Below are 27,962 nucleotides of genomic sequence, written 5' to 3' on the forward strand. Positions count from 1 at the left end.
CTAAAATAAAAAGGAAAAAGCTAGCAAGCAAAGCGTTGCTGATGAGATAATCACGACACCGAAGCATCTGAGAAGCAGATTGTGGAAGTATTTAAGGTTCCACACCGTAGATGGTAAAATTACCAACAGAGATAAAGCTGTTTGTCAACTTCATAAACAGTAGCTTCCTACTACGACTACACACCTGAAGACTAACCTGCTAGCTGCGGAGATACCAAATCGAGAGGAGCAATTGTACAACATCGTTTGACTGCTTACTTAAGACACTTAAACTAGTGCAGCTGTATGACAGCAAACAGACCACTAATGAATGGACAACGCTAGCCACACATGCAGGACAACAATAATAATCACAGAAGTCTGGTGTTCTTTGACCCACCCATCCACCCGACCTCCTCCCAACGCGATGTCTGTCGCTCTTTGAACTTCCTGGTTAATGATTACGTGGATTAAACATGAATTGACTTTGTGGGATATATACGAATTACAGCGCATTACTTTTCGTAGATATAGCTACGAATGGTGTGAGAACAGCCTTCTCAGAAACACCTGGAAATCAGTTCTTCAAATTTTACACAAACGTCCACTTGGACTGATTAACTGATTCGATTTTGGTGGTCAAAGGTCACGGTGACTTCACAAAACACGTTTTTGGCCATAACTCAAGAATTGATACGCAAACTATGACAATTTCAGACAAATGTCTAACAAGATAAAACGATGAAGTGATGACATTTTGGACAGACATGGATGTGAAGTGCAACTTGAGTGGCCGACGGAGGCATACAACCGCGATGATATTAGAATGGGCATTTTCTTACTATTTTCTGACACTTTATAGACAAAAGGATTAATTGATTAATCAAGAAAATCATCTTCAGATCATTCGATAATGAAAATAATAGTTTCAGCCTTAACTTCAAAAATATTTTGGATTCCACAACACTACTACACAACGCCACCTACAGCTGAGTTTTAAATATAGTTTGACAGGATGTTCTTTCTGTATAATATACTGTAGGACTGGCGCTCCTTCTCACCTTGAGGAAGACCTGCAGCTCCTGGGACTGTGTACGCTGCAGGATGTCTGGCTGCAGATGTTTGAAAATGGCCACGCACATGTACACCTGGTAGTCCGGACCCATCACCACACAAGTGGAAACGTAGTGGCAGATTTCTGTCCAGTCCAGATAGTTCCAGAAACACTGAGTCAACCAGTGGAGGCACACCTGGGGGAAGAAAGACAAAGGATTTTCCAGGATTATTATTGTTGAATCTCACCGTTACTGACAATATACCTGTCAACAGAATATTACAAATTTCTCTGTACCCAAGTCTTATTAGTTTACATTTTATACAGGTGGAAGAAATAATTAAAGACATTAATTATGCTGTAATATGAATGATCTACTTGACGCTTCTGACAATTAATGAATCATGTTTCAGACAATTATCCTTCTCCCTGTAATAAATCAAATATAAAGTGTTTCTCCCCTCAGTTTCTCATCAATCTTCATTGTTCTCTTCAATATACCTTCTCTATTAAAAAGGAAATAAAATGTATTCTAAAGAATTACAAATAACTGAGTCTATGTCACAGTTTCATGTAAGTTTTCTCACATCTTATTTTATGAAGTCTTAACATTTACTTAAATTTGTACAAAACAACCAAATAATTAGATGTAAGCATAACCATGATAAAGTACTATTAAGAGTGTCAAACCAGTTAATTATGAGCCAACAAAGGGAAAGAAAGATGATGAGGGAAGTATTTAAAAGACAGGGTAGCACAAATGAGAAAAATTATGTTAGGTAAAGTTAGTTATGATTATTTGAAAAAGGCACCTGAACCAAGAGCTCAATAATAAGAACAATAATTAGACTTAACACAACAGAGTGACTCAGATGTCAATAGGTGTTTAGACGTCATTTAGAACAATGCACACTGACAGAGTAATTGGAGAGCTATTCCAGAGCCTGGGGACCACAGTGGCAAGTTTACTAAGAGTTTTGCCAGCAGAGGCATAAAGCAAGCTCAGCAGGATTTTTAAATGGCTTCTGTATTTGATAAGTAGCCATCAGAGTTGCGGTCAGCCAAAACAGAGATGATAATGTGGTTCAACATAAAAGCCTTGCTGTGGCATTTTAAACCACGTACAGGGCTCTAGACTAACTTTTCCACCGGCAGCACTGGTGCTACCAACTTTCTCAGTTGATGACACCAGCACATGATTTGGTCACACCCTTTTTTTTGGTACAACATGGAATTAATCAGTGGTGGAACATAATTAACTCAAGTACTGTCAAGTACAATTTTGATGCAACTAGAGAAACATTGTAGTTTTTACATCACTATTAGTGCTGTCAAAGTTAACGCAATAATAATGTGTTAACGCAAATTCGTTTTAAAGCGGAGCAGTATAGAAAATTAATAAAATGAACTCTATTGCAGCCAGCTACAGCAATAAAATGCATCTTACATGTTACTGCATCAATAATAAGAATTTAATATTATAATATATATAATAATGTAACAACTAAAGAGCCCATTTAGCTGCATAGTGAGAGCTTAATCAAATGATTGAACGGGCTTATTACAGTCGTGCGACAGCCACAGATAACAGATTTTTTTTTTTTTTTGTCAGAGCATTTGATTTATTGATTGCTGTCGGGATGTAATGAGGATTTCAACAAATATAACCATAATACCATCCCTAGCTTTAAGACGGGTTGTTCCCATGGAAACATGATATAGTACAGTATGTACTATTACATGGAGTTCATGTAAATTGTACCCATTCATCTTCACATTTACATGATTGAGATTATGGACCAGAATGTACAGTATATTTAATCAGCCTGCCTCCTTAAAGAACTGTTCAATTATCTAAACTCACATGGCTGTTTGATCACACACTGCTTTGTTCTATATGTCTAGAGTCTATATTAACTTCACTTGCTGACTCAGCTTTTCTAAATTAATCTTTCTGGGCACGTTTGCGTTGAGAGTGAAAAATTATAACTCACAGCAGTGTTGAATATTGAGGTGGGATTAGGAGACAAAGAAACAAAGGGATGCATGCTAATGTATGTTTCTCCAGCTGATGACTAATTTGAGATCAGTGAAATTAATGCAGTGGCTCAACAGGCGGTTCCCTCCTGTCCTTAGTGAAAAGAACACAAATTACTACAGTATCTAAAGTAAAATTATCTATAGAAGTTATATCTAGAGCAGTTTAGCTCCTCTAGTTCTGCACTCACAATCACAGGGTGTCCAACTGATAATAAGTCTAAGCCCACAAGACAGCGTTGGGGAGAGAAACGCAGCGCATCGTTGTCATCGCTAACCGTATCCAACTATCGATTCAATGATCAACGATCCAATATCATAGGAGCTGTTCTCATACCGTTAACAGTATCGGAAATGCGGTATTCTGGATCAGGTATCGGCGAGGTTATAAGATTATATTTATCAAGCTGGTATCGGATCGGTACTCGGTATTGGTTGATAAAGCAAGTTCAGGTATCGGAATCTGTATCCTGAAGGAAAAAAATGGTATCTGAACAAAGCTTGTCGCGGTAGCCGGTGTTACTGGTGTTACACGGTGGTCGGGCACACACCGATTATGTTACGTACCCACCGCCCCCACCGTCGTTTTGCTTTTTTTACAGAAATAAAACCCATTTAACTTCGTTCATTTTGGCGTATCAGCGCCGTGTTATCAATACAAAGTTGGACGACAGACTCTAGAAACTGACAGTGAATGCATCTGCTCCATACGGAGTCTCAGCTCAGAGTAGCAGGTGTCATATTTCACACACACGGAATGAGAGAGAGTTGACAGATGAGATGAACGAAGCGAAAAGCAAAAGCACCTATTTGGTAAAATTTCAGATTCAAACCCAATGCTACAAGGCAACCATACTGTAACGTTAACAGGCTATCAGCGTGTGGAGGACGGAGCGGTCACAGCCGGGGTGGAAACCTGCGGCCACGCAGCAAAAGCTGGACCGGAGAGTGACAAGCCACTCAACAGCTCTGACCTGCAACCACATGTCCAACAACTGTTTTTATTCTTTCTATTAAAGACAAATGTGCACCTCATGGTGGCACTAGAGGAAAAGTCAGGGGGAGCACAAAAAGTCAGTAAGATTTGTACTCTGGGGAACATGAATGTCTGTTCAAAATTTCACTGCAATCCATCAAATATTTCAGTCTGAACAAAGTAAAGGACCGACATTACCATGCCCAGAGCCAAACCATTGGAAAGGCTAATAAAGACATCATGCTGAGAACTTTACATGTGCTGTACTCTGAGTATACAGTCTCACAGGGAAGCAGCATTATGATTCAACAACAATCAGTAGCTTTGAGTCTGACAGAGCTTCACACATTAATATCCAGCTTTTCCAAACACACAACAAACAAGTGCACTCGCCGCGTTTTTACTAATTGTCGTGCCAATAATTAGCCACTGTGTTCACTAACGACACAAGTCTGCTCAAGCATACAAACAAGCTCCACTTACGCTCCATAAACATATTAGATTATTATGGCCCCCTCCTCAGCTACACGCTAATGAAAATACTGACATCCTAATTTGCGTGTTGTAATAAAAGCAGGGAACGACTGGATCCATGCTGCGCTCTGTTTTCAAACCCTCAGGCAGAAAAACAAGTACACATACAGTACAGTACTTTCTGTGACTAGAAATCCCTTCAACGTCCTTCCAAGAGCACCTCTATTTCTGAGAGCGACAAAATGTGCTGTCCTCTGTTAGTGTTCATGTGAGCTAAAACTGAGGGTGCACAGGTGAGTGTGACTGAATTCTCGCAGTAGTCTTTATCCTTTTTCCTTCTTCAATAAAGAGGATTTCAGAGCTATTATTAATCTGAGCAGGTCAGGTCATATCAGCCGGCTCACCGAGATATCTCTGTGTGTGAAACACTGAATGTTCTGCAGCAGAGATGAGTGATAATTAAATGTTATTGTTCATAGACACTCAGTTTAATCTGCTGCTGATATGATCATATAATGTCATTGTTTTAAGAGCAAATACTGTACAAATTAAATCAAAAAGTTATTGAAGCTTTTGATTTGTTAACAGTAGAACACATTTCTTTGCACTGAACATTAAATTGATCATATAATGTATAGTTTTGAATACATTTGACATATTGCAACATACATTAATACTGGAAAAATAGTTACAATTTAATTTTCTTGATATTGCCGTATCACTGAGCCCTATTTTGTGGCTATTGACACAATGAAGTATTGATGCTTAAAGCTGCATTATATTTTCATATTAACAGTAAAAAAAAAGGTACATTTTCAGCCAAAAAATGGCTCAAATTTAATGATTTCTTTCTTTTCCCTGCTCTATATCATTTTAAATTGAATATCTTTGGGTTTTGGACTGTTGGTCGGACAGAACGATACATTTAAAGACATAATCTTAGACATTGAGAAACTGTGATGGACATTTTCTTTCTATTTTCAGACATTTTATAGACTAAATGAATAACCGATAAAATAATCAGCAAGATAAATCGACAATGAAAATAGTTGTTTGTTGCAGCCCTAAACTCATAGTGGGTGAATTTTAACTACAATTTTTACCTTTTTACCTTAAAGTAATGTTAAGGATATTTAAATCCATTAGTGTGGTGAACAAGGACCACTAACATGTCACTGCCCCTGAAGACAGACATTGTTTCTTATTTAGGATACCTGAACTACACAACTTTTTTTTCCCCATGATTCAGCTTAATTATCCTTTACCTACCACCGGTCGCTGCTCAGATTAAAGACAATTACCGTTTTAAAGGTGCAGTGTGTAGGATTTGGCGGCATCTAGCGGTGAGGTTGGAGATTGCAACCAACTGAAACTTCTTCTGTGTGCCAAGAATGTAGGAGAACTACGTCGGCCAAAGCGAAAACATGAAAACGCAAATGTCCCTCTCTAGAGCCAGAGTTTGGTTTGTCCGTTCTGGGCTACTGTAGAAACATGGCGTCCAGCTCCGTGAAGAGGAACCGTTACCTATGCAGATGGAAACGGCTCATTCTAAGCTAACAAATTCTTATTTTCAGGTGATTATACACTAAAGAAAACGTATTCCATTTCTGCCAATAGATCCCCCTCAATGCTCGACACTGGTCCTTTAAAGTCTCTCCTGTCACACACACACTGCTATTCACAAGGCAGTCGGACTGTTTCAAATGCTTCCACATTCTGTAGATGGATTTCAGCTGAGGCCTGCGTCCACACACATTCAAACACAACCTCTGCTGTATGAATGTCAGAGGTGTATAATGCTTCATTTGCCACTGCTGCTCTGTCAGCCTTTCAAAGCTCAAACTTTTGGAATAGATATTTCCATTTCTGACTGAAGAACAGGTGCCCATTATCGCCTTGAAGAGCAAAGAGACGAGTTGAATGCCAACGTTTTACTCTACCCTGGAGACGGCGAGTTCAGATCTTTGATGCAAATGCGGCGAGTCTTATACGCGCCCCTGCTGCCGTACATTATGTGAGCCTCAACTGTCAGCCGCCGACACACAGAAGACAGGATCAAACATAAGAGGATTCAAGGTGAAATACCTTTCTTCTGCCTCGTTTGTGAGAGAGAGAAAGTCTGTGTCAAAAGAATTAAGTGCTTAGGAACAAAGATCTAACTTTTCAACTGCTCAGCTTAAAAAATAAAAAAAGGAATTCAATGTCAGAACCACATTTTGGTATTTTAAAGTGAAGGGAGGTCAAAGCAGGACGAAAAGGGAAGTCAATCACAGGGCAAGGTGTGGTAATAAAGGCGTTAAGTCGTGTTTTGGGTTCTCTTACTAAATATTCAACAACAGTGACAACAACAACAAAATAAGCTGCTGACTCTTTCGGTGTTGTTGTTGAGGAAATGTCTATGTGGTATATTTTGAATTAAGCAAATCTAATCCAAATTCAGTTCCTTTCGTTTCCTCCATCAGCAGTCATGACATATTGATCCAAGAGGCTCAGAAAGGGGATATTAGAATACAAAAGACAGAAAAGGAAGAATTAAATATTTGATTTAAACTAATTGTCTGCTGGATAGACAGAAACTAATGTCTTCAAAGCTTCATCAGTCTGTGAGTGTTTCTATAGATTTACATTATCTCTTCAGTTGATTCTGTCTGAATATCAACATGTGTCAAATTAATCAATATTAAGCAAATAAAAAATGCATCTCTTGTTCTAAACTCCCACACATAGAGTTATGAATTATGTAGAAGAACGACAGCTCTATATAATATTTTCATCTTTTACATAATTAAGAAAAGAAATCCCCCTAAGGACCAAATCACAAATTAAGTGGGAGGGATGGCTCTCTACAGCCATATCACATCTTTGAGAACAGAAAAAAGTCAATGTTGTGGGTACGCACGAGTCTCCTCCTCACAGACATGCCCACTTTATGATAATCACATGCAGTTTGGGGAAAGTCATAGTCAAGTCAGCACACTGACACACTGACAGCTGTTGTTGCCTGTTGGGCTTCAGTTTGCCATATTATGATTTGAACATATTTTTTTATGCTAAATGCAGTACCTGTGAGGGTTTCTGGACAATATTTGTCCTTGTTTTGTGTTGTTAATTGATTTCAATAATAAATATATACATACATTTGCATAAAGCAAGCATGTTGGCCCACTCCCATGTTGATAAGAGTATTAAATACCTGACATATCTCCCTTTAAGGTACATTTTGAATAGATAAAAGATGTGCAATTAGTTTGCGATTAATCACGATTAAATATTTTAATTGATTGACGGCCCTAATATAAAATTATTTTTATATTGAAATTGTGAAAAATATCCCAAATTCTCTGGCTTACCTTCCCTCTGGCTGACCCTTTCATCCCTCACAAAGACAGAATGCTACAAAAAACTAGAATTACCGCCTGAGATATCGCATTCACAAGAATGGGACGGACGTGAGGTCACAATGACCTTTGACCAATAGAATCATATCAGTTCACCCTTGAGACCAAGTGGATGTTTGTGCCAAATTTGAAGAAATTCTCTCCAGGAGTTCCTGAGGTATCTGCCGTTCGTATATTCTGAACTGCTGTGTTGTATCATTCTGTGATTTTTAAACTTCTATTTATTTCTAAGAAAATGTCCGATGAAGATCAGTTTTATTCTAAGTCTCAGCCCGAGAGAAGATCTCGCACTAGTAAGCTTTTTAGTGAACTGTTTGTCTCTTTCTCTACGGATCCTACCTGTGACGGGGTGAAACCGGACATCCTGAAGGCGGAGTGGACCAGAGGAACTTCAGCTTTCAACAGCATCTCCACATAGTGAGCTGTACACCAGTAAACAGGAGGGATTCCTGATTCAGCTACTTCCACAGGAACATGGACCTGTCACGACAAACACAAGCTGTTTTTTTAATCTCTTTTGATCTCAGAACATTTTTAGATTCAAGGTAGAGCTCTATATCTGTAAATAACGTCTAACTTTGCTTTCATTACTGGTGGATATTCAAACATAAAAACAACACAAGACACATCAAGTACAAGCTCCTTGTTTTGTATTCAGCGCTGATACAGAGATAAAAAACAGTCTTGAACACTTTTATTAGCTTTTACTTTGAGTAATGAAAATAGAAACAGCATGCTGCTTTGTGTTCACATACAGGTGTGTGTGTATGTGTGTGTCCATGCCTATATTCCCTCTTAAGCTTGCTGCTGCCTCTTAATTATTTGTGCCCTTTCTGTTTTCCGTGGTATTGACAAAATCGACCACGTTGAGTAGTTGGAGGCTAACTGCTGTGTGGAGAAATTCACCGGCTGCATCTGCATCAAACACACTGAGAGCACGTAACACGCGTTCAGTCGAGTCAAATTGAGCTGTATTGACTTCGACTGGAGACGACGAGATGACAGAGGTTGGTATAATGATAAAACTTCTCCCCTGCAATTTACAATGATTGAAACCAGACTCCCGTTTAGACTTCTTCCGCTAACTTGGATTCCTTTTACTCTGTTATTTCTCCTCTTTCCCCCTCATTTATCTCTTTGAGTCGTCTTCCTTTTAGTACTCTAGAACTCCTCTCCTTTTTTCAGATGAGTAAAAAAACACCCGGTGTTGAAAAATGAAGAAACGGAGTCAAACTGAAAGTCATTATGTGAAAAATGTTTCATCATCTTCACTTATTCTTTTTTTTTTGTTTTGCTGTGACTGTTGACGTGCTTTGTATGTAAAAGGTGGGATTAAATGAGACGGAGGTGGAAGCCGTTAACAGTTGAGAGGCGGGTTTGAAACGGACGTGTTAATCCAAAATCTAGTATAAAAGAAAAACACATGAACATCTCTGAACGACACCTACGCACTTACATGCAGATGTAAAACGCTGTTCCAGCCCTAACAAAGAAGAGCTTACGATACTAACTGATTTACATGAACACTTTTTAGCCCATAATTAACATTTTTTTTCAAAGCAATCTCTAACTGTCTCCTGAGCAGCAGCAGCATGACTGAACTCTTCACAAACCAAGTAAGAATACATTAAAGCTGAAGAATGCTCCGTAGGATGATGCCTGTTTCTCAATAGAGTCTTTCAAATTTCAGGTTTTCTGCCTTTTGAGGCTTCTAAAGTGCTAAATTACTGCATATTCAAAATAAATGATGTACGGTAGTCAACGGCGAGAGACAAATATCTTTTGATCCTGTCTGAATTGCGCCATGAATCACACATATGATGTTTGTCAGTTTTGCAAGTCAAGAAAGTCTCAGTTTGTGGTAGCATCATTTAGTTTTGTGTGAAGCCACTCAGTGAACTACATCTCTCATCTCGCACAACTTACGTCATGTCTTATACTTCAACAGTTTTATGACAAACTGAGACTTTCTTGACTTGCAAAATGATGTTTTAAATTGAAAACATCATATGTGTGATTCATTGTACAAATATTTGTCTCTCGCCGTTGACTACGTACATATTTTTTCCGAAATAAGGTCCCATGCTGGTCCACCAAAAGGGGCGGGACTTCGCCTCTCCATTTAATTACAATTTGACAACACAAAGTCACTTCATAAACCTGTTTAAATTTCTATCCCATCAAATTCACAGACAGAGAAGGAAACGAGAAGGTAAAGGAGCTGAAAACAACGCTTAAAAGACAAAAGTCTCTGTTCACCAAACTGAAGTAGAAGGCCAACGCAGCAACAGAGGCTTCGTTTAGTGGTGCACATTCTCACGAAACACAAAAAGCCCTTCGCCTGTGGCGAGATTGTAATAGAGATGATGACTGAAACGTTATAAAAGGAGCATAAAAGTAAGACAGAAATGATGTCCACTATTGGCGATGTACAACTTGGTGCTATGAGTCGCTCTCGGCCAATTTAATTTTGTCAAATTAGCTCTCAGTCCTCTGAGAGAAAAAGCCGTAGACCCCTGCTGTAGTGTTGCCAGTTGTTTTGCACGTTGTTATACTCACAGAGGCATGTATCCTCGCCGGCCAGATGAATGCAGAGGTAAGCAGAGAGGACAGGTTGAGCAGCAAACTTAGAGTCCTCTCCACGTCTCCGGCCATGATGAGGAACACTGTGGAGGCCAGCCAGTCGTGGCCGGGATAACCATCCTGCTGAGTGACTGGAGGGCAGAGTTAAGGTGGAAAACATACTCTGACTCACAGCGATGCTAAACAAACATAAGCATAACTGGTTCACCCCAAACTCCCCTATCTGAACTGTACACCCAGTCAGTGATCAGGAAAGCCACTCTGATCAAGCCGGAGCCCTTTCACTCCCTCCACCAATCCTTCCAGTTACTGCCGTCAGGTTGACGTTACAAAGACCCACTGGATCGCAAAAACATCTACAAAAAATCTTTAATTCCCTCTGCGATCATCACCCTGAACAATTTAAAATAGGCTCTGTACCCTGACCTGTTAGCACTGTTCTGTCAACCGTGGTTTTAACAGTTTTATTTTACGTATGTTTGTGTTTAAATGTGTTTTAAATGTTTGATGTTGAGCCCCGTCAAAGGAGAATTTCGGTTGCTTTTTGACAGACAATAAAGTTTTTAGTTTTGCAATATGAAAGTGTACTGTAAAGCAGCGGTCCCCAACCCCCGGGCCGCGGACCGGTACCGGTCCGTGGGTCATTTGGTACCGGGCCGCACAGAAAGAATAAATAACTTACATTATTTCCGTTTTATTTATTATCTGAATCTGAATGATGTTTTATTTTGAAAAATGACCGGATTCTCTCCGTTACATCGTAGTGATACGTTAACGCTAAAATTTAACCCACAAGCTAGCAAAATGAGTAAAAAACAGACGTCTTTGGAGAGTTTCTTTGGGAAGGGGAAAAGGCCCAGTGAAGAGACAGAAGAAGGGCCAACGACTTCCAAGAAAAAGAAAGCTGCATTTAACAGACAATACCAGGAGTCCTACTTAAAATATGGATTTATCGCGACAGGTGACTCCCACGCACCAAGCCCGCTCTGCATACTATGCGGCGACCGGCTCTCTAATGAGGCAATGAAGCCTTCAAAACTGCTTCGCCACTTGGAGACCAAGCACCCTGCATTAAAAGACAAGCCTTTGGAGTATTTTGAAAGAAAAAAGCGGGAACAAGAAGGACAGAAGCAATTACTGAGGGCCACCACATCAACAAATGCGAGTGCACTGAGAGCATCATACTTGGTGGCTAACCGTATTGCTAAGGCTAAGAAGCCATTCACTATTGGTGAAGAATTGATTCTGCCCGCCACTAAAGACATTTGCCGTGAACTTCTAGGAGAGGCTGCGGTTAAAAAGATAGCACAGGTGCCTCTGTCGGCTAGCACCGTCACTCGGCGCATTGAGGAAATAGCAGAAGACATTGAGACACAATTGTTGGAGAGGATTAATACATCACCGTGGTACTCACTCCAGGTTGACGAGTCTACAGATGTTGACAACAAGGCAATACTACTTGTTTATGTGCGATATCTTTATCAGGAGGATGTGCATGAGGATATGTTATGTGCACTATCGTTGCTAACCAAAACCACAGCCACAGAACTATTCAAGTCGCTGGATGATTATATGTCAGGGAAACTGAAATGGTCCTTTTGTGTCGGCATATGCACAGACGGAGCTGCTGCCATGACCGGACGGCTGTCTGGTTTAACTGCTCGGATTAAGGAGGTTGCACCTGAATGTGAATCTACGCATTGTGTCATTCACAGGGAAATGCTGGCTAGCCGAAAAATGCCACCAGAACTTTCCAGCGTATTGAATGATGTTGTTAAAGTTATTAACCACATCAAAGCACACGCCCTTAACTCGCGCCTGTTTGAGCAGCTTTGTGATGAGATGGACGCGGAGCACAGACGCCTTCTCTTATACACAGAAATAAGATGGTTATCCCGAGGGAAATCGCTGGCCAGAGTGTTTGAGTTACGAGAGCCGCTGCAGAGATTTCTGTCAGAAAAGAAGTCACCGCTGGCAGCACATTTCAGTGACGAGGAATGGGTCGCAAAACTGGCTTACTTGTGCGACATATTCAACCTGCTCAATGAGCTCAATCTGTCACTTCAGGGGAAAATGACAACAGTCTTCAAGCTGGCAGATAAAGTAGCTGCATTTAAAGCCAAACTGGATTTGTGGGGACGGCGCGTGAACAGAGGCATATTGGACATGTTTCAAACATTAGCGGGGATTTTGGGTGAGACTGAGCCCGAGCCTTCATTCTCCCAGCTGGTGCACGATCACCTGTCTTTGCTTTTAAAAGAGTTCGAGCGCTACTTCCCAACCACAAAAGACCCACGAACTGCCAAGGAATGGATCCGCGACCCATTTGTCAACAAACCAGGAGAATCCAGCATGTCTGTGCAAGAAGAAGATCAGCTGCTGGAGATCGCAAATGACGGCGGCCTTAAAAGTGTGTTCGAGACAACAACTCTGCCGGTGTTCTGGATTAAAGTCTCGGCAGAATACCCTGAGATCGCCACAACAGCACTGAAAACCCTGTTGCCATTTCCGACATCCTATCTGTGTGAAGCGGGGTTTTCTGCAGTGACAGCAACCAAAACTAAATTACGGAGTAGACTGGACATAAGCAACACACTTCGGGTGTCACTGTCTCCTATTACCCCTAGATGGGACCGTCTCGTTGCAGAGAAACAAGCTCAGGGCTCACATTGATTTAGCGTTATGGTGAGTTAATTTTTTCATGCACTTTATATTCGTTTTTGTGGTGTATCTGTATCTTATTTTTGTAGGCATGTTTAAACGTTACCATAGCGACCAGAGAGCGTTAGGGGGCAGAGAGGATGATACTCATGTTATGTTGTTGGCGCGATGTTAAGAGGACGCTGCTAATAAAGTTGCATATGAGTACACAGTGCATTCACGTTTATTATTATATTTAAAATATACCACTGTTTTTATGCCGGTCGTATCATTTTATTTTGTTGTATTTATCCGCCACACCTTGAAGGCCTGTCCGTGAAAATATTGTCTGACGTTAAACCGGTCCTTGGCGCTAAAAAGGTTGGGGACCGCTGCTGTAAAGGACGGAGGTTGTTGTATCCTGTACAGATTGTAAAGCCCCCTTGAGGCAAATTTGTGATTTGTGATATTGGGCTATCCAAATAAAATTGACTTGAAAGTGGTCCATTGTTAATAAATGGGACAGATGTGGAGTGAGGACTGTTTATCCTGCTTTCAAATGAGCCTTCTGTAACACAAATTCAAACGATAACAGCTTTAATGAAGAGAAAGATCCACTTTGCATGTGCAAATAATCTGAATTAAGTAACAACCTCTGCATTTTATTACTAATTATTAATGATCCACAGAGCTGTACATCAGCGTGGCATAAAAAAAAGACTAATTTGAATTGGCATATTTTCTGGCAACAGCAGGTGGTGTTAATTCAAACAACAGAATTAGTCACACAAATATTATCAAAGCTGATATTTTAAAGGATATGTGGAGATCCGGTTTAAGCGTCACAAGACACTGAGTCCTTATGTTGTGTTAAATAAAGCGTTAAGCTAATACCGCTTTACTGTCAACTGACACCGCAGAGTCTCAACCACAGAGCGAGTAATGCTTTGACAGTCAATTAACCCTGATACACCAGACCATTATCTCATAGCAGAGAAACAGACTCCTACAGATGAGACTGCAAAGATTCTCTGTCGGCTGCATCATTCCGTGAATTTATGATTTTTGTGATTTTGGTGTACGAGGAGTCAAGAGAGATTCTGCCGACATGAATCATTTAATACAAGGTCTCCCAGGTGGCACCTCTGCATTGTGAACAGCACATTATGCCAGCAATGACGAGAATACAAACTAACATGATTTGAAATACCAGGGTCACAACACACTGAGACTCTTAGGTTTCTTTCTTAGAGCTTTTAAAGTGGTTTATTCAGGCTCTGGAGTATTTACTCTTTGAGCTCGGTTTCATTTAGACATTTTAATAATTAAATCCGATCCTGCTGGAAGCGAATAAGTGCCCTGATATGCAGGTCTGAATCTGACTCGACTCCAGAAAACAACCCGCAGGCTATCGACACGTCTTTTATGTCTTTCTGCTGATTTGCTGCCTTTGAATAATGTAAACCTTTAGCTTTTGTTTAGGTAGAATGCACACAGAAAGATTTAATATGCAATGTGCCCTTAAAACATTCCCTGTAACAGCACGTAAAATATGCTTTACAAACTCAGAAATGATTCAGGTTATAAATAGTGAAATGTGAGGACGTTGTTACGGTGTGAGTTTAACCACTTGGTGAGCTGGGGTTATTTTGAAACTGATTGACAGACAAGCCTCATCTATTAGTAGTACACTCTGTCAAGACATCATTTTGAATGATAAAGAATTATAAATAAAGCAGAGCCTGGAAAGAAAAAACACATTTTGATCTGCCATCACTCAAACTAAAAATATTGACTTAATTAAACAACTTCTCCTCTCCCTCTAAAATCAGTGCTTTATTTTGCATTTCCTGACTTTAACTGAGAATCTACTACTAAAACCAGATGTAGGAATTTAAAACTATCAAATTTGATCAATATATTGTATACTGTGCAATACAGTTTGCACCAGGTCAAGCTTTCTGAATCCATAAGACACATTTTAGTGGCAGAAACATTATGGTAAATCTGCATACAGTTAAATTAATATATAATCACACAGCATAAAAGATCTTCACTTCTTCATACTAGCTCAAATGTCAGTGTGGTCTCAGTACTACAAGAAAAAATGTCAGTCTGCTTTATATTTGTGAAGCCTCTTTATCTCTACTCAGTGTTTTCATGTTCAATTCTCCACACACAAAAGGGAACTTTCTGAAGCAGAGAGGAGGCCTATCAGATGCTTTTCGGAACAAAGGGAGGCTCAAGTGTTCGCTGAGACACAGATGGAGTCAGATAATCTGTATTGTGTTGATCAGACAGGTATGGACACTATCGGTCCCTCGTTGTCCTTCTCACAGTGAGACTGGTGAAGTTATTAACCTCACACTACTGCTGCTACTGCACACACACAGAAATACTGTGTAAAACTGTCTCCTCTGTTGAATAACAGAAAAGATGGATATAAAATGAAAATAAAATGCAAGTATGTGTCAACATATGTGAGTGCATTGTTTTATAGTGAAGTCAGCATGCCTATTTGTGTGTGTTACTGACTATATGCACATCTTCTTTACCTCTGTAAAATGTTTTCATTTATCTGGGATGGTTTATCTTTAGATATTTCTAGATATTTTTTAACAAAAAAAAAAATTTAAATAAAATTGACATTACACATTTCTATGTTTTCTTAGTGTTAAGTTATTTAAAGATTTAGTTAGTAAAAATATTTTGAATTTATTATGAGATTCAGGAAATGTTTTGACTTTAATTACAAATTTCAGAGGAATATGACAATAAAGTGTAATCAAACATACTTTTAACTGTCTTTTGAATCTGTTAATATAGAAAAAAAAACTTAAATAGGTGTATTGCATAGCAGGGTACCCACCTACTAAACTTTCCTGAATGTTGGAACACTTTGTAAAAAGTTGTATTCCACACAAGTAAAATATAATTTCTTTGGTTATGCCATGTAATGTTTAAAGAGGCTCACTTTAAATGGAGTAAAGTGACATATTTTCCAACCTTTTTCGCACATTCTGTGTCCCAGAAATATGGGAAACTCATCAGTTTAAGTCACTTTTGAAAAAAAAATGTATTCATGGCCGTGGCATGGTCATGGTAAGTCATTTAAATACATTTTAAGGTTATGGTGGGACCTCACAAATTCCATATTAATGTATTTGAAGAAACGATGTTGCTCTACAAAATATGCAAAACGTCAGAAGGGGTGAATACCTTTAAAGTCACACTCGGATTCTGTAAAGGATACTGAGCTCTGAAGCAGTTTCAACTCTCTGCGTGGACAAGAAGATCTTAATATGCTTCATCAGCAGCGTCAGGTCGTTCGCAGCATCTTCTGTCAGTAGCTTGAGGAAGCTGCCGTACCTGTAGATAAAAAGACAAAACAGAGATAATGTATAATGTGAATATTTTACCACACCCAAATTTTAGGCATATTTTGAAGGGAATTCCTTTAATCACAAGTTCAACTTTTTCTTATTGTATCTGAGAAATTAAATAAAAGCTATTTCTGACAAATGTCACTCGATAAATTTTCATTTTTTAGAGATATTATTTTTCTATGAACTCCCATAATCCCCTTCTTGAACTCAATTTAAAGTCACGATGGGAGATATTAGAATTAGTGAGGCCTCAGGCAAATACACAGAAGTACTCCTCAAAATTGAATTCAACAAGAGAAACAATGTGGTCAGATTTAAGTCAAGGATCAATTATGAATTCATGTCTGACACGGTGCTCGGTGAGTAAGGCTCACACACTACACACGGCACTCCTTGTTTCTGAACAAGCTCTGAAAGTTTTCATCTGGAAACCTCCTTTCAGGGGAGGTAGAGAGCAAAGAGATATATACCCACTATATAATGTAGCAGCGGGGTGTCATTAAAAAAGAGCAGTGTGAGAACAGTAACACAAGTCAGAGGTCCTACTTTGGGGAAAATAAAGAACAGACCAGGTATTACAGTGAGCTGTGTACACTGGCTGCATCATTAGAGTGAAAACAGAAAAGCAAGAGAACCCTTACACACCTTGGACAGGTGTGGGAGCCAGTGCTCTGCTAGTAGGAGCAGAAGGGAATACTATTATCTCTACACAGCAGCATGTAGTTCTGAAAAATAAAAAAAGAAGGTGGACAGCTGGCTTTCTGAAGGACACACCTTTGCGAGCTGTGGCCTTCACACAGCCCACAGAGGGCAACTGAATAGGGAAACAGCTAACATCCGTGGTTGTTGTACACAATGTCAATCCCATCTGTCTGGAGAAATTGTTTTTCTATTTCTTCAGCGATGGCCTTCTCCCTTTTCATTGTTGGTGCACATTTGCAGCTCAAGAAAAAAATTAAAAAAAAACGTTCCTCTGTGACCCTGAGGGATTGAAACCAAAACCTGGGGCCAGATGCATAAATGATGTGCACGCACAAAAAACATGCATACACAATTTCACATATGTAAACTAGTATTTATAAAAAAATAGGTATCAAGAACATGCTTATATGTTTTTCTAGACTGAGCTCGGTGTGATGTAGCAGCCTGGTCTCCTAAAAGTTACGTTCCCATACAACTTAACTGCACTGTCAAAGATGTCTGTTTTTAACGTATCACAAATACGTTACTAACCATAGTCTGATCGGAAGTCCGCGTAAGGTGGAGGTCATGGTGGACGGGACTGTTTGTGTCCCGTGTGAAGAGTGCAAAACCGTACTATACGAATGATCATATGAACGTTAAAAAAAATGTTCATAGTGTGTGAGAAAAGAATCTCAGCCGCCGTCTGACTGCTCCTAAAGTAGTATTATTATGTTAAGGATGGCCTCTGAGCGAGGGGAACGGCGTTACCATGGTTTTGCACTCGGCGGCTCATGTTACCGCAGTCTTGGAAAGGGAGGGGTGAGCGGAGGGGTACTCTACCTGTAAGGCCAAACCATGATGTTTTTTACTAAACCTAACTAAGTAGTTTTGTTGCAGTTTTGTTTTGTTTAAATTTACGTTAATCATGCGTTTTAAACTGCAAACATAATCCGGCAGAAAATACGTTTCCCTCAAAACGTAACTGAGAATGCAGTTTAGTTGTATGGGAAGGTAATTTTATAGGAGACAGGGTTGGATATGGAGATGGAAAAATAAGACAGGTGACTGAATGTAATATGCCGTGTTGGGGAGCCGGCTCTCAGGTGAGCTCTGAGTGAAATTGCTTGGGGTAAGTTCATGATTGAAGTGAACTATGGTGGGAGTTTTAGAGGGTGGTTTGAATATAGGTTAATGTTGGAGCATTGCTGTGTCACGAATGCAATTGTAGCCTCAGGAAACTCAAATCAGAGTAAAATGGAGGACAGAGTTACTGAATTTCAGGAAAGGTTTTAAAATGACTTGCAGCAGATAGATGTCTATAACAGAGTAGCATAAAGTAGAGTGCCCTGTTTAGAGTTTCACTCTTGTTTTTCAGGTGCATACTTGTATTTTGGGTTTCTACTAGAACATGTTTACATAATTCAATGCTAAAAATAAGTTTTATTTTTCTCTTGCCGTCTCTGCTGCAGCACCTCTTTTCACCCTCTGTCTGAAACGCTCTGTTTGAGCTCCTGCCCCGCCCTCTTGAAAAGCCCATTCTGCTCTGATTGGTCAGCTGTAACCTCTGTTGTGATTGGTCAACCAAACCAAACTCTTCGGATTCTGCTCCAGCTCCGCTCTAACTAGCGTTGTTTGAGGACGTGCCAAACTAGCTGCTAGGCAGGTGTTATGCAAATGTGTTACAGTACTTTGTGACATAACCACATTACGGGGGAAAAGGTGGGACTTCAAGCAAGACGTTTCAGGCAGTTCAGGAGCAGTGTTTCTGTGAGGGAGAGTAACTTCCTTTGGCCTGGACTTTGGGTTTTATAACTTTGCAGACTTTTTACTGTACATGCACAAAAACACGACATAACACACTAAAGGAAAGGGAAAAAGAACAAAAGCATAATAGGTCCTCTAAGAGTCTTTTCTCGAACTGTAGTTACTAAAATGAAACTTGTAGTTCAGTGAGTGTTTCTACACAGCAGGACTCGCCTTCCTACCCAGGTTGCTGCTGTCAGAACACTGTCTAATTAAATACAGGTTTATGAGCTATAGCAAAACACCTTACAGTACATACCTGAGACAGGTGTTGATGCCCATCTGCTCCACAGATGATAACACAGCACTCTTCACACTCTTCTCCTCCTCTGCTGTAAAACAAGGAAATTAAAAAGGAGAGGTGTTTATTACCAGGCAAGGCGATACCCAGAGGACGGGACATGGCTGGAGGTTTTGGGGGAAAAACACTCCCAAGACATCACTAACGTGGTGCATTACGACCGTGGAGAATGGGAAAACATGACAACGTATCATGAGTTGCTACTTTCAAGGCACTACAGATGTGATGTTGTATCTAGGTAATTTCGTAGTTGGCAGTTTTACAGCGGTTGTTTGCCGTTTAATTGTGATGTTTGCGAGGCAGCATGGCATCAAGGTGACTTGGGTAATTTCACTAACAGTCAGCCACGGGTAATTTCACAGCAGCATTTTGATGGTTTAGAGCAGCGGAGTCATAACTCTGATTTTAGGAGGGTGGTGGAGTTTTGGAAGAAAATACAGTATGAACTCTTGAGCCCTGTGAGAAATCTCTTTATCTCCGAACTTTATCTGTGGAGCGAGATACTACAGCAGCTGAAAGTACTGCAGCAGGGCAGCTTTAGATCCACATGCCACAGCTTTGTACAGATCGTTGAGCTATCAGCCTCACCAGCTGCTCTCATGGGCTCTTACTTAGCACCATTAAGTGTGCAGAATCATAAAAATATATTAGTTTTTGGAGTTGCAGTTGTAATTGTGCGGAGAGACCGATGAATGGAGCAATAACTGCGGGAGGACTGATATTTTGTTTTGGAAGATGCTTCCTGGCTTTGGGGAAAAGGAATATTATTACATCTGTGCTAATGGATCCCCTGCTTCAGACGGTTTGCGGTAAGATGATGAGAAGATTTCGACAATTAATAGAAAAAGTATTATCCAGACAGCATCGGTGGCAGGGTAAACTTGAAATCCAATTTACAGACTAATGGTGCAGAAATATGAGAGGGAAATGCTAATATGGTGTCTGTAATCTACATACCGAAGTGATAATTCAACATTGTTATCATCGAAAAATCAAAGCTGAGCAATGTGGATGAATCCCAGGCCATCAAATCTTATATTAATTGAAAGAAAATCGCTCATGATGAGGGCATGAAGCAGTGCCAGAACAACTAGTGCTGTATTTTCTCCCTCACCCTTCTCTCCTCACATATTAACATCTCTAAAAACCTCTTGCTGATGGCAATTACTGTCTAATGGAGATGAATGCTCTCTTGTTGTATTTATTCCCTCCCTCCCCGTTCCTCTCTCCTGCTGTCTCTCCAGCATTGTGCCACTGGAGTCTACTTTACAGTTTGTAATAACTATAATCACAACCAAGACCAACTGTTGAGAGATGGCACCTGAAATGTATCTCTGACATTAGTTGTGACAACGTAAGATGAACACAAAACATCTACAAGGAGGCAAATGTGTGCAGCCTTAAAAATAATATGTGAAATTGAGACTGCGGAAAATTGTAATATTTTTTTTCTGATGAAGACTGTGTGACAAGAAAACAAGTAGAGTAAGGGCGCTTTCAAAAAACAACATTTTGATCGTACTCCGGTGCGGACCAAAAAACATCCGAGACCACGGAGGTGACCAAAAACGACTCGAATATTATCGGGTTTGAACATCTCTTAGTGTATATATATTTTTAAAACTACAATTGTTCTTTATCTTCAGTATTTCTCGTTGCACTATCTTGGAATGACAACATTATGATTCCTTATATGCAAGTATACTGACAATATAGTTGAATTGAGTTGTATTTTTTTGCTCTGCAGTTGGCTATAATACAGAAGAGAAGGTGGTTTAACCAAAAGCAGGATGTGTTAAGAAAATCTATTTAAATAAGGATTGATTTGAGAAAGCGGAGATCTCCGTCTGAGCTATTAAGATGTAAAAAGCGCATAAAAAGGTTTCTCTCTCTTTGTTTCCAGCCACCCAATTTCAACATGCAGCTGAAATAAATGAGATTGCTCGACAGCTGCCTTCAGGAGTCAGGGCCATGAAGGGTGAGGAGATACAACTCAGAACGGTGAACTGACAGAGGTTAATACTTGCCAAATGAGTCCGCTCTCTCCATACAAATGGGAGCACTCAAGTAGGGCAGAGTGGCTGAGACTGTAGTCAACGTCAATCAAACGCTAAGAAGTGCCTACTACCACCCATTCCCCTGCTACACACACACACAGTAACACACACATGTGACTGGCAGATTGCAGAATTTAACAAGAGCCATGACAGCTGCCTGGTCTCCTCAGAGGCTATTAGGTGGGAGGAATATTAGAGGGGAAAATGGAATAGCAGCGTGTGAGTATGAAATAGAAAGTACACCAGAGAACCTTCATTTTAAAGCAATGAAGAGATGCAGAGATGTAGGCTAACATGGCAATTTCATAACTGATTCTTGGCGTGATGCTGGAGCAGAGGGGGCAAAACAGTTTTCAGGGTGTCACAGATTTTTTTTATACAGCTTCTGTCCAACTGTATTGACTAAGGTGTAACATGTCTGACCAAAACCAACTGCTCAGATGAGACTTATAACAAATGTCCTTTGCTCTTGTCTAAGATTATTTATTCTTTACTTGCTGTTATTTTGTTCCGTCTTCCCCAAAACTAGTGATGCATAGCTGTTATATGATACATCGCAGTGCATTACATCTCAAGTCCATTTAAGTCTTCTCCATTCAAAAATGTGTTTTGCTATTTGTCACTTCACTGTGCATGATGTATGTGCAGTTTGACATCTGCTGAAGGGGAAAAGTTTCTCTGTGCTCTCCTTAAATTTGTGTTTAGTGGTTAACTGAGGTATTTTTCAACCCTGTTTTCCCATGTTTTTGTTTCTGAGTGACTAATGGAGCAACAATTTTTGAAAATGGAGTAGTATTGAGCGAGAACGCCGTAACCAGCAGCTAAACGGGCCGCAATGTAATCGCTCGGGGCAATTCCTCACCATCTATTGCATGTCCACTAAAAGTGCTTGTTTTTGCCACTGACAGGCTCAAATTGTTATTGTAAGTGAGAAATAAAACTGTTTTTCTTTTCGTTTCTTTACGTTTTACCTTTCATTTGAGTTGGTCTGTTTGTTATTGTGTCTAACCAAGTCTCGTTCAAGGAGAATTCTCATTCTGAAATCTTGCAAGATGTGATTTGTTGCCGGAGGAACGATGCATTGTGAATTAAGGATACAGATCTTTATTAGACTGGTCAGACAAATTCCTACCGATCGTATGTGTAAAATGTGGGAGGACTACCAGGCCCTATAAGTGTTCGATGTTAATAAAATTATGCTAATTGAGTGTGACTGATTTCTAAAAATAGAGTGAGAAAAAACGAATGTGATAATGTGGAAAAATCAACAACTTTTAAATGGGTGAGTGAACTTAGATAAATAAATCATCAAAAGAAACACGATTTTTCATCAGTGTGGCTTCGGAGGAGACGTGCCTCTGTACTGATACTGATAAAAGACATCCAATACACTGTGGGGACATATTTCATTCTTCAATGGAAAAAGACGAGCTGACAAGCCTTTTTCCTCATTGGAAAAAGCATCATAAATAATTATTAATTGTTAATTAATATTGTTAATATTGGCTACTAATTCTAATACTAATCTGCTCTTCTTCAGTAGTTCAGGGACATTTGTCTGAATACTTAAACATACATACTTAATGCAGTTTTTTTTAAATAGTGTGCAGAATTTGATTGGCCTATAGCTAATGCTATTATACCATGACCACGGAAAATGCTCTTTTTTGACGTAACCATAGCAGCAATATTTGTGCAACACAGCAGTTAAATCCAACAAGTAATGTTATGGATAATGTATCATGAGATATTATACTTTCTAGAAAATCAACTGAAAAAACTGTTCATGGATTAAATATGTAATTAGACCGCATGTCTGATCCAACCATAGACTGTATATAAGAAGTGGACGTAGTCACCGTAACGTCACCCGTTGGTTTTGAATTACGGTTTTGAAACCTTGAGTTTGGTATTTTGGCCGTCGCATTCTTGGTTATTTGGAACCAGAGTGAGAGAGGGTGGAGCTAAGTACCGCTGAACGCTGAACAAGACATTTATAGGCGACCAAAATGTTACAGTTTACTTTTCATGAACTGAAAACACACTGTGAAAGGCTTAAAGCTGTAAGACGAAAACACGGACAACTCCCACACAAGGTAGCCACGCCCTAAATCATCCCCTGCTTTATGGTCTATTTGACTCTAAATAGGACCATCATTTACTAAATGAACATCATGCTGTATTGAAGAAGACTTGAAACTAGCGATTGAGACCATAAACTCATGTTTACAATGTTTACTGAGGTAATAAATCAAGTGAGAAGTAGACTCATTTTCTCATAGACTTCTATACAATCAGACTTCTTTTTGCAACCAGAGGAGTCGCCCCCTGCTGGCTGTTAGAAAGAATGAAAGTACTTCAGCATTGGCTTCACTTTTCAGACCCGGAGGTTGCAACACATAATGCAATGTGACGCTTTAATTAACCAGTCACAATCCTAACTAGTATATAAATGTGTGTCTGTTCATTTCTAAGCAGCTGACCAGAGGATTTGCTCATACAGTCATCATAGTGTTCTCCTTTTTTCTCCCGTTCTGCTCTTCGCTGTAGTTTGTGCTGCTGTGAAACTCTTTGCCTCGCTCTCTTTCCTCGCTCTACAATAAATGCATTAAAATTGTACTTGACTCTCTGTCTGATCTCTGTACTTGGCTTCATCCCCTTCAGTGCTTAAAGCAGTGGCAGTATCATAATTATAATAATATTACTAATCAGTGCCAGATGATTGCACAGACATTATTTGAGCAAGGGTATATAGCACCGTTGATTCAATTCAAATGTAATTTCCATTATTCCCAGTGATGAATGGCTTTAAAACATAATGTATGTTTTTAAATCCGTGATTATTTAAACTACCGGGTAATATCGCAGGTATCATGTTAAACTTGATTAAACATAAAGGCCTAATTCCATTTATTCAGGGAACACTTACTAAGGCTATTTGTAAGAAGATTTGTTGCTGCATATTAGAAGTAATACAAGCATAACACTACTTGTTGTTGTTGTTAAAAGGAGTTTTTCAGGTGAAGGGCATGCTGTTATCATGGTATTTTGTAAAAATATGTAAAATAAGATTGAGCAATATGCAATTAGCATTTCATTTTGCAAGATTTTCTGGGTATTCACTAATTAGCAGCTTTTCTTTCTAGCTGCCATCAGTCTGATCAGGTTGTTTAGCCCACCGGCTACCAAACAAGCCAACCTACTGAAATCATTCACGCGTTTGATATGGGAAACATAACACATTTTAACCTCGGGTAAAACACTGCTCTGAAAATTAGTTAGAATTTCTCCACTTCTTTTTGTACCCCGGTCTGCCAGCCCACAGGGACTGTCCCTGACTTCCATACAGCATAGAAGAGGTGTGTCAACCGAGACAGCTCAACAATATGCAGAGCCCTCAACATCTCAAGACGACTCCCATCCACCCCGGGATTCTACCAGATATTCAGAAATCCATCACTACGTTTGTGTGTAAAATCCTTCCTAAGTTCTTAGTAACTACTAGATAGCTTCAAACCAGTGATTTACTATATAGGGGTTTACCATTACAACTTACTATACTATATTCTTTATATTGTGTATTCTATAGATATTTATCTCTAGTGTTAATATGGACATTTTATTTACTGTTCCTGTGCATTACCTTGATAACCTGCGGCTGTAACACAATATTTGGGATCAATAAAGTACATCTATCTATCCATCCATCCATCTAACTAGCTATCTTAAGAAATGTCTTAGCTCGTAAATATTTTAAAATGTGTAAATCTGTTGTCAGGAAACATCAGTAGTGCTGTCCAATGAATCGCAATTAGCTATTTAAACAGGAAATCACTAGCTTTTACAGGTGCAAAATATATATATTTTGTAAATGTGGGTATTTTTTTTAATTTATATCTGTACACATGGAGAAATATGTTTATACACTTTTTAATAAGTGGAAAATATCCAATTATGCTCACCTAACTGATGTTATTTACTCATTTATTCAAATGTTTTTGACATAACATTTCGTAATTTCAGGTATGTTATGTTATTTTTGTCAAATGTAATTTAAAATTTTCAAGATTTACATCACAGCATTTATCAATTTTCAGGTCAGACATGTCGAACATGTTCCATATTTTACTCTTCACTCTAAACGGGGCACACATTAGCAAGTTAATTTTTTAATTAGTTAGCTACACAACAGTTATGCCTGGGTGTAAATATTTAGTAACAACTAATGCGTAAAACTCCACTTCTTAAACACTTACGTAGAACTAGGCTAAGTTTGAACTTCAGAACAGCTGGTGCAACCGGCTCCTGGTGCCCTGGCCCTGTTGAGCTTTTTGCCTACCTCAGTGACCTCCACCAGTGAGGTCAAAAACACTTTTACAACTTTGTGTCAGTTGGGCATTTCAGTTATGTTCAGGAGTTCATCAAAGTGTTCCTTACACAGCTTCATAATCTCTCCAGTGAAGGTCAACTGTTCTGTTCCCTGCTGAAAACAGCCTGGCTAAAGCCCTGCATATCTTTCCTAAGGACTCTGACAATTTCCCTGAAGCTGCAGTCCTGGTCAGACCTCCTGATACCCACCTGCTGATACAGGAGTCCCAGTTGTGATGTAGGAAAATATACTCTTAAGGTGGGAGTTGAAGGTCAAGTCATGTTAAGTCAAATATATTCATACAGCCCAAAGTCACAAATTTGTCTCAGAGGACTTTAGATTCTGTACAACATCCTCCGCCCTCTATTCTTAGACACTCGATTTTCTAGACAATCTCAGTTCACCCTCACTGCACATTTGGGTTTACCGGGTCAGGCAGCCAGAACAACAGATCCCCAGAGTGACAAAAATAAGACATTGACATAGTATATATATATATATGTATGTAACTCATAACCGTGTCATACTAGCTTGTCGGGAAGGAGGCTAAATAACACTCCAAACTTACGCTAAATTTTGGTGAGGAAAAACTGGCATGACCATTTTCAAAGTGGTCCCTTGACCTCTGACCTTAAGATATGTGAATGAAAATGGGTTGTATGGGTACCCACGAGTCTCCCCTTCACAGACATGCCCACTTTATGATCATCACATGCGGTTTTGGGCAAGTCATAGAGAGACCAGCAATTATGAAGTATTATGATACTTGACCTTACACCGATCAGCAGTAACATTAAGACCACTGACAGGTGAAGTGAATAACATTGATTATATCGTTATCTCTGGCAGTGGGTGGGATATATTAGACAGCAAGTGAACATTTTGAACTTTAAACTTTGTGTTGGAAGCAGAAAAAATGGGCAAGCATAAGGATGTGAGCGACTTTGACAAGGGCCAAATTGTGATGGCTAGACGACTGGGTCAGAGCATCTCCAGAACTGCAGCTCTTGTGGGATGTTCCTGGTCTGCAGTGGACAGGATCTACCAAAAGTGGTCCAAGGAAGGAGACAGGGTCAGACCCAAAGCTCATTGATGCACGTGGGGAGCGAAGGCTTGCCTGTGTTGTCCGATCCAATAGAAGAGCTACTGTAGCTCAAATTGCTGAAAAAGTTATTGCTTGTTCCGCATTATGGATATTTAGTACTTTTGAATATAATTATACAGTGCTATAAGCACATTATAACACTTTATAAGTATGTTTATAATGCATTATAGACATGGATGTCATGGAAAATGTTTCTTTCTGTCTTAATGAAATGTTCATAACCCAGAAAGTAACTACAACAGAGGAGAGAACAGGTTTATGTTCCATGTACAAGGACCCTGGCTTACTTCACTGATCCATAGAGTACACTTTATTTAAACTGAATGTATTGCTCTTCTCCACTGACCTTTGTACTGAGCCTTAGAGAAGAAGCACTCCGTGGCAGAGTTGGATAGACGGGCCACAACCTTCTCCAGAAGGTCAGCCAGCCCTGAGGAGAAAAAAACAGACACATACACAATACTTATTCTAGTACAGCTTCAATAAACCTTGAGTTCACGGAAAATCCAATTTACAAATACATCAGCTCATTTACTTCAACTACTTATAGAATGTGGATAACATCCTGTTATATACACTATTAAGCAGCACAGTTACAGTGCAAGTGGTCTGGAAAGATGCCTTTCCTGTGAACCGTACTTTGTAGTATGCATGTTTAATGTACCAATCACTGAGTCATTGACATAAAAGAAAGGCCAAAAGAGCCACTACTCATATAGATAGTCCATAAATTAAGCAGCATTAAATATAGGAAGGATAAGTGTCTGACACAGAAGATCATTGCTCAGCTGCAAAAACACGTGTACAATAATACCATCACTACACTTTGCAATTGTGCAATCTGCTCGTATCTATTTACGGCTTCACTGCCTCCGACCGTCCCTGAGTAAACCCTCACAACTTTGCTTTTAGTGTCATATCACACTGCCGAGCAAAGAATCCACCCACAGTCACTGAAGATCTAATTGTGGGAATCAGAGGGAACACTGAGGCCTCTTGTAAAGGTAATACAGATCCTACAACTCTACAACAACAACACAGTGACACAGGAGCATATTTTTGTATATTTCCAAAGACATTCTGAACTGATCGTCCCTTTATTGTTTGCTTGAACGA

At 39.5% G+C, this 27,962-nt stretch overlaps 1 protein-coding gene across 2 annotated transcripts in view; it reads right to left on the reverse strand.

The window, feature by feature from the left end:
- Positions 1 to 27,962, reverse strand: part of tbc1d32 (TBC1 domain family, member 32) — a 94,738-nt gene that overhangs the window by 15,185 nt on the left and 51,591 nt on the right. Inside the window, exons 28-33 of one of the 2 annotated variants that reach the window (XM_074614741.1) lie at positions 27,193 to 27,276; positions 19,274 to 19,343; positions 16,395 to 16,510; positions 10,478 to 10,632; positions 8,258 to 8,398; positions 1,041 to 1,229 (exon numbers count right to left, since the gene is read on the reverse strand). In XM_074614741.1, the coding sequence (XP_074470842.1) occupies positions 1,041 to 1,229; positions 8,258 to 8,398; positions 10,478 to 10,632; positions 16,395 to 16,510; positions 19,274 to 19,343; positions 27,193 to 27,276 (755 nt within the window). Of the gene's footprint in view, positions 1 to 1,040; positions 1,230 to 8,257; positions 8,399 to 10,477; positions 10,633 to 16,394; positions 16,511 to 19,273; positions 19,347 to 27,192; positions 27,277 to 27,962 lie in introns of both variants that reach the window. The other variant, XM_074614740.1, reaches the window with a different exon arrangement.

Source organism: Sebastes fasciatus, chromosome 18 (assembly GCF_043250625.1).
Source record: "Sebastes fasciatus isolate fSebFas1 chromosome 18, fSebFas1.pri, whole genome shotgun sequence".
Lineage (NCBI taxonomy): Eukaryota > Metazoa > Chordata > Actinopteri > Perciformes > Sebastidae > Sebastes > Sebastes fasciatus.